The sequence below is a fragment of the Parus major genome, chromosome 7, assembly GCF_001522545.3.
Source record: "Parus major isolate Abel chromosome 7, Parus_major1.1, whole genome shotgun sequence".
Classification (NCBI taxonomy): Eukaryota; Metazoa; Chordata; class Aves; order Passeriformes; family Paridae; genus Parus; species Parus major.
In genome coordinates, this window is record NC_031776.1 from 18,253,332 (window position 1) to 18,265,642 (window position 12,311).

Genomic DNA, 12,311 nt, shown 5'->3' on the forward strand with positions numbered 1-12,311 from the left:
AAGATTAGACAAATATGAAGTTACTTCAAATGGACACTGGCATTGTCTCTTATTTAGAGTGCTCTACAAGGCAGGGTTAATGCAAAGTCATTTAGAGATTTTCAAAGGATAAACCATTACCAAAACCTTTTCCTTGGGGCTATAAATAAAATCCTTTTCCCATATAAAGTTCATTAAGAAGAAAGTTCTGAAAAAGAGGAAAAAATTCTCTAAGAACATATGGACATAAATCTCCTTAGGGAGGCGGTTTATCATCTGTATCTATATTTCTACCCCTCATTCTTTCACACTAAGTGCGAGAGAGGTAAGCTGAGTTAGTAACACTTATCAAGTTGGTATCAACACAGGCTAACTGTTTCATTAAAACACTTGGTCCACAAATACCCTTACTGAACTGTACATTTTAAACAGCTGTCAGCTGTTCAAAAGACAATTAGGATCTGTGAGCAATGCAAATTAAACATGCTGTAGCACACACAGGTCCTGCTCTATGTTTTCCTTGCTCCCCTCAAACATGTTTTCTCTACCTATTCATTGGTTGGATTTGCAAATTTTGTTTCCTTTAGATACTGAACAACCTACTGTTTACAGCAGCTGCACAAACAAAATTCTTCTTAATTTATCTCACCAGCATAGACTTATCACTATTTCCACCATTATAAGAGGTAACTTGAAGGAAACACAAGATACAAGCCCAAAGAACTGCAAAAGAAGGCCATTGAGAATATGTGAGGGCAAAACCCCAATAACAAATTTTATTATTTCTTGTCTGTCTATTTACAGTATGTCCAACCCCTCATACATAAAGCAATGAGGGGGAAATGTTGTGAAAACACTGAAAAGAACCAGACACATCCCAGAGGTGGACTTGGCAGTACTAGATTCACTGCTGGACTCAATGACCAACCTAAAACATTCTATATAACAGTATCTTAGCTAAGAGAAATCAGTGGTGTTGGAAAAAGAGAAAATGAAACAGTGGAAGAGCTGCTCCAAGGGTAAATCTTTTCTCACACATATACATCTCACACAAATACATCTAACAATATTTAACTTACTACCTCAAGTTTACATCCATTAATTACCAGGAAGATTCTTCAGAAAATGACTAATCACAGTACCAGCCTTTTTCTGCTGTAGTACAATTCTGACCCATTACAGAACCTTACTGTCATGCTAGCAACATCCCATAAAGACCAAAAAGTAACATTTAAAAGATGCTTAGAAATAGTTTGAAATTACATTCCACCAATATGGCATTGATTTAGAAAAAATCATTTTATATACAAACTGTTAAATATTCAGCATTTTCCTTGTAATACTGTAAAGCAATCTATGTAGGGCAACAATTTTTTTTTCATATTGAAGTCCTGCTGAATGAGGGCATTCTTGATAGCTAGATGAGTGAGGATTTCCCATTTCTGCAGTCATTTTGGTTTAGGCTATACATAGAGTGGACTCTGAGACAAGGATACTTTGGGAAAAAAATACAATTTCATGCAGAGGTTCATGATACGTATTTAGCAGCAGCACTCAGCATATCTAGGGGGTACTTTCAGATTCAAACTAGACAGAGGGCTGAGAGGTCTCCAGTCTATTAGGCACATAAAAGTGGGAATGACAGGAGTCAGCAAGATTCAATTGTGTCAGCAAGGTTCATATAAGGACAGGTATAACAAGGAGGGTGAACTTCTGTTTTCACAAAAGAAGTTATACAGTCTACAAAAGCTCAAATTCAAACGGCCACTTTGTCAAACAAAATGTTGATCAAATTGCTATGTTGATAAACTATTAAATTATTTTCCTCTAATTATATCAAATTTTATTAAGGCAATCACAAGTTTTAAGAATTAAAACAATTTCAAATACTGCAAATAGCAAATAGCTTGTGAAATTCTTTGAAAATATTTTTAAAATTCATACAGGTCTCAATTTGTGTATGTAATTTTTAATTCAAATAGTTGCTTATGCACTTTATGCAACAAATTAAGTACTAACAAGGTAATAATTTACATTCTAAACTATATAACATTCCTAAAATAAAAGCTCTACAAACCAAATGATAAAATATTAATATCACTCTTATTAACTACCTTTATATTTCCAGGGAATTTTGAGACTCACCCTCTACCATATGTTGCTAAATCCTGTACATTTTTGGAAAGGTATCAGAAGGGTGGACTGACCACCAAAGAAAGATTACATTTCCTCTAAAATCAATTTATTATCCATGGAAACAAACAAATAAGCAACTAAACCTACCTTGCAATTCACTTTTAATAAGGCAACTTTCCATCATGTACAACAGAACAGTGACCATAATATCCAGCAGTTGGCATTCTTCTGTTACTTGGCGTGCTAGTTCTTCATTGCTGAACAACTGAACACTGATATGCACAATTCTATTAGACATGGTGTCTGATTCATGGCTTTTCTTCAGTGTTTTCATAATAAAAGCATAATGCTGAACAAATGTTTTTGTAAAAGCAATCTGCAAATTATAAAGAAATGTTGACATTGATAAGCATCATACAAAAATTATAGCTTACTTTCATTATAAAACATTCCTTTACAAATGTACATTCAACATGCCCTGGGAAACTGCTTTGACAAACCAAAAGTGATGACTGCTTTCTAGAAACAGACCAAATGAAAAGACCTATTTATACAGAGGGGTATCTTAGGCTGCTAGTTTTATTACCTTTCCCCAGAATTTAATCTTTTCATTCTATACTTTCCACAATAAAAAAAGCCAATCCAGAAACGTTCAAACAAGGAATATAATGTCTCAGCATGCCTGTGAAAGTTGTAGAGTTTCAATAATTAATTTATCCATTATTTATACATCCTACAACAGGATGTCCTAAAATAATACACTATGAACAATGAGTTTAGTACTGCCCTATAAAGCTGCCTTATCACTTGCAACCATCTAACCATGAAGTAAGTTTTTCACTTATTTTCAAGCAAGACATTTCTACATTGATTTCCATTTCTACTATCATAGCATCCTGTACTTTTAATATAAATTTTTAGTGCTTTTCCCTCAATAACTAAATTAATTATCCAGCTTTGTTATTCTTCACACAACTGTTAGTGGTTCTTTTAAACCAGATCAGTATTTAAATGTATTGTACATATACACATAAATCTTAGTACAGTTCAGTACAGTTCCACTTCATTAGCCTTAAAATACATTATGAATCAACCTTTTGTACTGCCCATACATGAACATATCTGCTAGCTCTGAAATCACTTCTCACTTAGTACTTTAGGTTCTGAATTGACACCATCTGGACTTGCTTGGCTTAGTAAGAAGACAAGCTGTGTAGTGATAAAAATCCAAAGTCTAAAAATCTCTTGCCTATTCCTTCTGGAAGTAATAACCTTTCAAAAGCATAGAATTAGAAATTTTAAAACCGCCCTCAGGCAGCCATGTTTTCACCAGACCATACACAGATCACTACTTTCTTTGACCTGCCTTAGATTCTGTGCTCCCATACTTTTCTTATGGCACTACCATGTTATTATCAGCTAAAAAATACTTCCAAAAATATGATGACCTAATTCTGCTGTTAGACGCAGAAACTGCTTCTCCCAGGAAATAACCCCAAAGATAAAGCTGCTGTTGCAAGAAACTGAACCAGCGTGAGAAGGAGGTTATCACAGCAGGAAACACTGCAAGGATACTTAACTTGCTTTCCTATACCTGGTCCAAAGTGATGGAAACTGTATAATAACTGAAAGTATGTTTCACATACAGCACCTACACATGGTAACTGTTTTCAGCTAAAGCCTTTCTGGCACAACGCATTGACAACACTTGAGCAAAGTTAATACAGTATCATTCTGTTATTACAGATACTCCCATCACATAATTTCCTTTAAATTACAGGCTTGAAACAATTTCCATGGCTGGCATTAGCACTTATCATCAAGACATTCACACTATTAATGTTAAGCCTCAGACAGAAATTATCTAGCAGGTATTTAAAGAAGTTAGTATATTAATGCTACTAGTAAAAAGTATATTTACATATTACTTCTTCATACTGTATTATGTTGAAATAGGATTTTTGGGTTCTGTGATGAAGAAACTATGTTTTACTTGTGTTACACAGCACACTCAATTCAAGTTGATTGCAAAAACAAGGTCCTTCTCTAAGGATAAATTTTGGATTTTTTTTTTCCTTAGTTAACATCTGCATGCATCAACATTTTTTGAGCCTCACTCATTCACAATAATGAACCTCTGAAATTTGCTCTCACTACAGTATAATGGTAGAGACTCTGGAAAACACTTAAGTAAAGGAAAGACAGAAGCTTTACTCCTGCATTCACTTGCAAGTTAAATAAACAAATACAACCCCTTCCAATTTTGAGGGGAAGAAACTAAACTCATTCTAGAAGTTAAGAAGCTGAAATACTACAGTAAACTGCAGTCAGTGCAAAAAACCAGCCACAGTAGGCCATATCAGTCCATCCACACATTCTTTCTTTCGGTGGCCAAAGCTATATACACAACTTAGGAAAAATAGAAAACGGAGCAAGAATGCAATTTCTGTCATAACACATTTCCAAATACGCAGCTTCCAACCTTCTGCAAGAAATGGTTCCTAAGACAGACATGCTTTCTGTACATCTAATTATCTTCACTGACTTACTCTCTAGGATCTTGAACAGCTTCTAAATTTCTACCTATGGAAAAACAAAGTTAATGTTTTCAGCTGGCCTTTCCTCCCAGTGACCACTCAACTTCAATCCCAGAACTCTCGGGAGACTAACATGAACGCCATGCTTCAGGTAGAACTCACATCTCCCATGTTTATAGTCTCAATGCTAAAACAGAAAATATTACTGACAGCCAAATTCTGCACTAAAATTAGGGTTCCAATGGAAAAACTGTTCTACAGAATTTGTAGAAGAGCATATCCAGGAATCAGTGAAGTCCTATTGCTGTACTAGCTGCCTCAAGGGTCACTATGGGAGAGGTGCCTAACAAGGCACAGCATTTCTGGTCATTATGTTGGTTGATTCATTATGTCTACCAGCTGCTTTTGCATTTTTGTATTTCCAGTATTCCAGATTTCAGCAAGGCTCTCCCCTTGGGTGATTTTGAACTCTTCCATCATCTTCCTGGTTACTGCCAACGTATTCTTCGCCTTCTCCTTGGTCACATGGAAGTCTCTTTCTCCAGCCTTTTGCTTTTCCTCTTGTCCAAACCATAACACCTTCGATTTCTTGGAAGCTTCAATATTTTTTTCTTCTGTTTTCTTTTTCTTTACTTGTAAGTCTTCCAAGCTTCAAATGTCAGAGAGTGCTGGAAGGGATGCCTCAAGCACAAATCTGTAAGGCAAAGACCACACTTTTTGTTGTGCTATCTCTCTCATATGCCAAAGTAGGGAGAGAGGGAAGAGCTAGTGAACCCAGGGTTTTAGCCCACCCCTTTCAACACCTCTTTTCAATATTGGGAACCCCTAAAGGGAAGTTTGCTTTCCTATTTAAAACAAAAAAAATCTGTGTAACTCAGATTGCTAGTGGCCCAATGACTGCTACACAGGGCAATGATGGATTCTAATGTTTATGCTGGAAGTCAGATTTCAACAATTTCAAATCACACACAGATAGCCAGCTCTGTGCTCTGTCCAGCTAGCTTCCTCAGTTTATCAGAAATCCAACCTAGCAGAGTTCTGCTGATTTAAAGGGCTATATCACCTCACGAAGAATCAGATAAATTTCACTACAGCAGACACAGAAAAAAATTAGAATAGTACATGTGACATAGATGAGATGAGAGAAAGTAGCAGAAAGCTGAGAGACCACTTGGAAGGGAATATCCCAAGAGGTATTCCTGTTGTTTAAGAATGCAGAATGATTAATCAGCAAACAAGCTTTTCTTTCAAAAAAGCTAAATGGAAGCATGGAAGATAAAACATTCTTCTAATTAATCCCAAAAAGCTATGTTCTCTCTTTTCCATGTAAAAGGCAGAGCAACTCCTTGTAAATTAACAACAGGCCTCATAAACATGTTTAAAATTCATGCAGCATTGATAGTTTTGCAACAAAGCAAAGGTATCTTGCAAAAAACCAGTTTACTGCCTCCCTAGTACTGCTATGTGATACATTTCCTGTTCCGAGTTTCCTTACTACTTAAAAATGCCATTTAGACAATCACAACAATTAAACACAAATTCTAAAAAAAATCTGAACACTTGGTACTTGTGCTTCTACTAAGGCTTTAACATAGGAATTAACTGTTTAATGAAAAACAATATGAAACTAGTAACAGAAAAAAAAAATCAACCAACCAAAAAAGTTCATAAAAACCTTTCAATCTGAGCATGCAGTATTAGTGGGTAGAAAATGGACCAAACACAACATCATCTCCACTCTGAGTGAAGAAAGATAATGAACAGAACAAGTAAAGTCACTGAAGACTATGGCTCGTTGTCAAAGGAAGAAAGATCCCACAATCATCAGATGCTGCTGTTATTACATGATACAATTATAAGGGAAACACAGCAACACTTACCAGATTCTTCTGCATGCTGCTAGCAGCTGGGTGTTTTTACAGGCAGGAATTTAGCTGGCAATGGATCAGGAGAACTGAATGTCCACGTGGGTGTCCAAATATCAAGAAGAACTCAGGCTTCATAGCAATGAATCATCAGTTAAGAAGTCCTAATGTCTCCTCATGTATTAGCTGAATCTAAGACCAAGACGAATCTATGCTGGTATCCCAAATCAAAATGGCATCTTCACATGGACACAGTAGTGCTGAAGGCTGTTATCTTTTTCTTCCTTGCAAGTTGTCTTCATGTCCTTTGTTTTGATGCAGCAAGGTTTTAAGGGGGCACAAATACAGCACTGTCCCATTACAAACAGACATTTTTGAAGAAATCTGCATGCCTGGACTTCAGAATTTCTTGATCTTCTCCTCCCAGCAGGGATTGAGGAGGTCCAAAATATTTGCATGGCTCAAGGGTATGGCATGGTCAGAGCAAAATGTTACGCCTGACTGCTATGTATACTAGGTCCTTGGAACATGTGGAGCAAACAACCAAACCTGGCTGCACATCAAGATTTAAAACAGGAAGATGACATCCAGTCTCCACAACTCCAGGCCAGGAGATACTTGGTATGGACAACTGCAAAACTCTGTAAGGAAGCACCTGGAAGGCAGCCAAAATCACCTAGAGCATAGCTGCAGCAAGAATACTCACACTGTAATGGCCTGTATGGGGAAACCACTGCCTACTACAATAACTTAAACAGGAATGAAATCACTGCAATTATTCACTAGTCATACCACATTGCAGAACCATACAGTGCTGATTCACATGTTTTAAGTGATAAAGAACAATTTACAAAGTAAAATAAAATGAAACAAAATCCAACACATGCAAATATGTACTAACAGACAAAAAGGAAAATAAACTATGAAATCAAAATTAATAGTGCTGCTCCAGATTTATCCATCTTGTTTTGTCCACACTGGTTTTCAAATACTATACAGTTTAGAACTTCTTACAAAATACTCAAAAGAAGGTAAAAGATCTGCATTATTTTACTGCTTATTATTCAAACATAAGCATACATGGTGTCATGCAAGGCACAATACACACTAAGTATGTGAATATAAAAAGATACTTAGGTTTGAATGAAGTAAGGCCGAGTACCTTGTAATCTTGATCTGGTAGCATGTTGAGTAAGAAAGTCACCATCTTCTGTGGAAACTCATATTTTATTGTCCAAAATAATAATTCTTCTAGAAAACATTTATGCTTCAAAACATCCATGATAGACTGATCTGCATAAAAGGTTGAAGCAGGGCATGTGTAATACAATAAGTATTAAAACTAAGAACAATAATAGTGCAGTTGCACTCATATAAAAATTCAGGAACAAAAATTCAAGAACATAGTGCATTCTGTAAATAATTTCTTTTTAAACACTGGGAAAATTAAGATCACCAATACTGCAGAGTGTCAGTCTGTAACTATAAAAGAACCTCCCAGAGAAGCCAGTGGAAGTTTTCAGTACAATTCTACCACAGAGTACAATCTTCATTGATTGCATTGAATCACATCACCTTACCATAATAGCTGCACTGATTATAATACATCACAGCAAATTGCACAATATTTACACAACCACTTAACCAAGGGAAACACTGTAGACTACTACTTAACTGAAGTTAAAATATCAAAACAACAAAATATAATTTATGATTAAGTGATGAATTCTATTACCTAAGCAACACTTTACCAAGCTCTAAACAAAATAAATAGAAGCAATAATGTATCCTTTACTCTTACTTTCAAAGCAACACATGCACTGATTGACCAACCACTACGTTGTTTGTTGGGTTTTTTTAATACAAACATTACCATAACCAGATAATCAGGAGGCACTAGCTCCTAATGGTAGCAGGAGAGACGGTCTCATCTTTCCCCTTTCCTGTCCATTCACTCTACTCCTTTACTCATGCTGATAATAGATCCCTGTGGGGGACCTACGTAGGAATCAAGTCCAGGATCTTTCCATTTTGTCAGCTGTGTTTTCAAGCAGATCAGTTTCCTGATTGCAAAGCTGCAAACTGACCTTTGCTAGAATAAACTGTTAATGAAATTATCACTTGACAGAGTGTAAATCATATTAACTCTGTTTTTAAAAAAACTAAAATATAAAGACTCTTCATCATCACTTTTCAAGACATTGATTGTTTATACTTTACAACTACAACAGATGGTATTCACTCCAGTAACATATGAGGATGAAAGAAAAAAGTAATGATACTACTACTTCTCCATACCTAGAAAAAACTACACCTGAGGATATATAACTCCACACAAAATCACATATTCCAACAGGAGTATATGGAGTGCACACATTCAGAAACATTTACACTGAACATCATCTGGCCTTGAAGACTCAAATCTTCACTGAAGTGTGACAGCTTTAAAGACTGCACCAGATAGCTTCATGCCTATTCTAAGCAAGATAGGCATTTGTGCTCTTCCTAAGCAGGAATTTCCTCAATTTTTCACTATTACCAAATGTCAGAGCTCCCTGGGCAAGTAACCAATTTGCCCAGACTTAAATTTTAGGGTTCTTCTCAAGACTCTGACAAGCCACAAAAAAAAAAATAAAAAAAATAATGTTTTATTCAATATATTCGACAAGCAATGATACAAACCATTACCTTCACAGAATCATGAAAGGTAATTAAAATATTATATTTTGTAATATTAATTAATATTAAACTATTTTATAAGGTATTACACATCACCTACAGCAACAAACATATGATGCTTATTTATGTTCTCTTCCTCATCTCTTGTTATGCAGTTGCACATGTGATTTGACTACCCATGAAAGCAACCTTGCAAGACTGAAGTCCTCTGTCCACAGAACAGAGAGTACAAGTTAAGGTCTATGCCAAATGCTTCTGAGTGAAAACACCAGGCATGGAGACAAGTGACACAACACTGTATCTATCACTGACCGTGCAGCTTTCTCTGACACACACCAGAGGTGAACAGTGTATATCCAATACTTCGTGCAGCAGTTTCAGGCAGGGACACAACAATACATATCCACTTACGCCTGCGAGTCGGCAGAATGCTCTTACCAAACCTGGAAAATTTGTCAAGAACACTGGGACTAATGTTCCCACCCTTCTGAAAAGCATCACTAGATTTTAAATTTCTTTTTAAAAAATATGGTGCCTCTTTAAATTACCTTAAACATCTGGTATTTCAGATGGATGTAGTATGAGGTTTTAAAACAGAGTAAAAAAAAAACAGTTCTCAGTACTCAGTCCCATACCTGTTTGAGTGAACCTCAGCATAAAAACTGTACTTTCTTTATAGAAATATTTTCTTCTTTCTTTACACCACAAACACCTCACAGAGTGTTATAAATATCTCTCTGGAATATGAGACTTAGCATTCCAAGATACCCGCAGTATATAAATAACTCTGGATGAAGACAGTACTACTGAAGAGCTAGGATGGGACAGGGAGTCTGCTTATATGGAAAAGGTAAATCTGTTTTTATTCAATACTCAGTTTTCCAAAATTTTCTTTTCATACTCTTATTTTATACCCTATTGGACATAAAATATGAATACTGAAAACTTCAGAAAACTATTTGATATTTCATAAAAACAGATACTTACCCTTCCCCCATTGGCAGACTCCCTCCTCTGGGGCAGATATTAGGAGCTATCAACATCATGACCACAGTCCATGTTGGGATGCCTCAGAGGGGGAAAACTACAATCCTGGGGGAAAATGAAATGTTCAATTCAAGTATCACTTATCCTGAAATGCCACTGCTGATATTGGTTTTCTGATGAGGCAGCTTCTAATCTGGGCATCCTCCCTGTCTCTTTCCCTAATTAATTATTATGCATCAGAACAGCAGCATTTTTTTCTTGTGTTACCTGATTAACTCATCTTTTGGACAAGCTAACAGCCTCTTAAATCCAAGTAAGAGAACTTTCCTTGGATGTCTCTCTGTTTCCTGCATTTCTTCAAAACTACTGCCTCTTCCACATCTCTACCACAATCTTTTTCACACCATTTTTAAGATCACCACTAATAACACTGTTGCCAAAACATTTAGTTCTCTGCTTTTTTGGATTCCTCGTCATTTTTCCTTCAATCTGGAAACACTAAAACCAATCTTACTTTCCCATACTCCTCACATAATACTATTTCATTGATTCATGAACCTTTGCATTTAAAACTCAAGCTCCAAACCTTTGTTCCAGAGACCTTCCAGAAACTTTATTCCAACTTTCACCACAATTCCTGTACCAAATACTCTTTTCTCAAGGCTTGCAATTCTTTGCACTTTCTATGTTAGCCTCCTCACACTCGTATTAAAAAAATCACAACCAAAAAGGTCTCCTTTATTTAACAATAGCATTTAAATATTATTGAACAATTTTTAGCACAGAAACATGTCAAGCACAAGATAGAACCGCCTTGTCCAGCCTATGATTATTCTTGAATTAAAAACTTGCACTGACCTCAATGTGAGTGCTACTCATGTTGGACTAGGAACTGCAAAAGGGACTAATTTCAAGATAGAAAAATAATGGAGTGGTTTCAAGAGAGATTTCATTCAAGTATTTTATCTTAAGCATTACTGAAATGCTACAGAAAGATCAACGATTCTTGCCTGGCTGCAATCACTATCATACCGTACAGTGGCACAATCAAAAAAATTTGTCAAGAACAAATAAATCAAACACTTGTTTTGTAAAATTATATTGCAGCCTTGAACAGCACACAGTGGAAACTGAATGAATTTTTGGAGGTCAGCTTACAACACAGAGGTGACAAAATGTTCGGAGTCCCAGACAGTGGTATTCACTCAAGGGAAATCTAAACTGCCAATTACCACATTTTCACTTCCTACTCTTTTTTAGAATTTCTTATGTTTAATACCTGTCACATGCAGCACTACAGTGCTCAGGAAATGAATTGAGTATAGATATAAAGCAAAGATGATAAAATGAGACTTTATAAATACCAGTAACTGTACTAAATAACCAGTAAACAGTACTTTATAAATACCTTTGGTGGTGCTGCTTAATTTCACCCTCTTGCGCTTTCCCACACCTTGGCTACCATCCTGGTCCTCCTGGGGTAGAGGAAGAGTTTTAAAAATTGACAATCAGATACTTAAAACCTTATTGCCAGGAGATGGTATACTCTCAAAATTCTGGTTTAACTCCCAAACTAAAACAGAGAAGCCTTCAATATATTCTTACAAGAAAAACACTTTTACTGCTTACAGAAATCATGCACTGTGTACAACTCTTTAGAGAAAAACATATTTTTTTAATTGCCTCTTTTCCCCCTACAGGCAGCATTATCATCCACATTTATTTCATTCATTTTCTAATGTTAGTTGCTTTGATTTCTAAAACTGCTACAAAAGTTTAACACCACAAGATTTCTAACCTTTGCGCATCTAAGATTTTACCTTATCCACTTGTAGGGTATTGTAGGGTTTTGTTTCAGAGAAAAAATATCAGCCAACATACTCTATATCAAAGTTGACAACATATGAAATTAGCTACATACTTTCTAATCAATATAAACTTTTAGTGCAAGAACAAAGTATTTTTGACACCTTTAAGAGGCCAATTCTAACTGCTTGCTCCCTACAGAATAATGGAAACATTTTATACAGGCATTTGTCATCTGAAGCTTTCAAGGCACGCTACAAACAGCAAAGGCTCCAAAATGTAATACAAGTTAAAAACATCACCACCACCACCAAATCAAGCA

The 12,311-nt window shown here is 35.9% G+C and overlaps 1 protein-coding gene across 5 annotated transcripts in view; it reads right to left on the reverse strand.

The window, feature by feature from the left end:
- UBR3 (ubiquitin protein ligase E3 component n-recognin 3) overlaps positions 1–12,311 on the reverse strand; it is a 103,205-nt gene that overhangs the window by 72,517 nt on the left and 18,377 nt on the right. For 4 of the 5 annotated variants that reach the window (XM_033516150.1, XM_033516148.1, XM_015634519.3 and 1 more), the window contains exons 6-8: positions 11,592–11,658; positions 7,680–7,810; positions 2,263–2,491 (exon numbers count right to left, since the gene is read on the reverse strand). In XM_033516150.1, the coding sequence (XP_033372041.1) occupies positions 2,263–2,491; positions 7,680–7,810; positions 11,592–11,658 (427 nt within the window). Of the gene's footprint in view, positions 1–2,262; positions 2,492–7,679; positions 7,811–10,183; positions 10,281–11,591; positions 11,659–12,311 lie in introns of those variants that run through there. The other variant, XM_033516151.1, reaches the window with a different exon arrangement.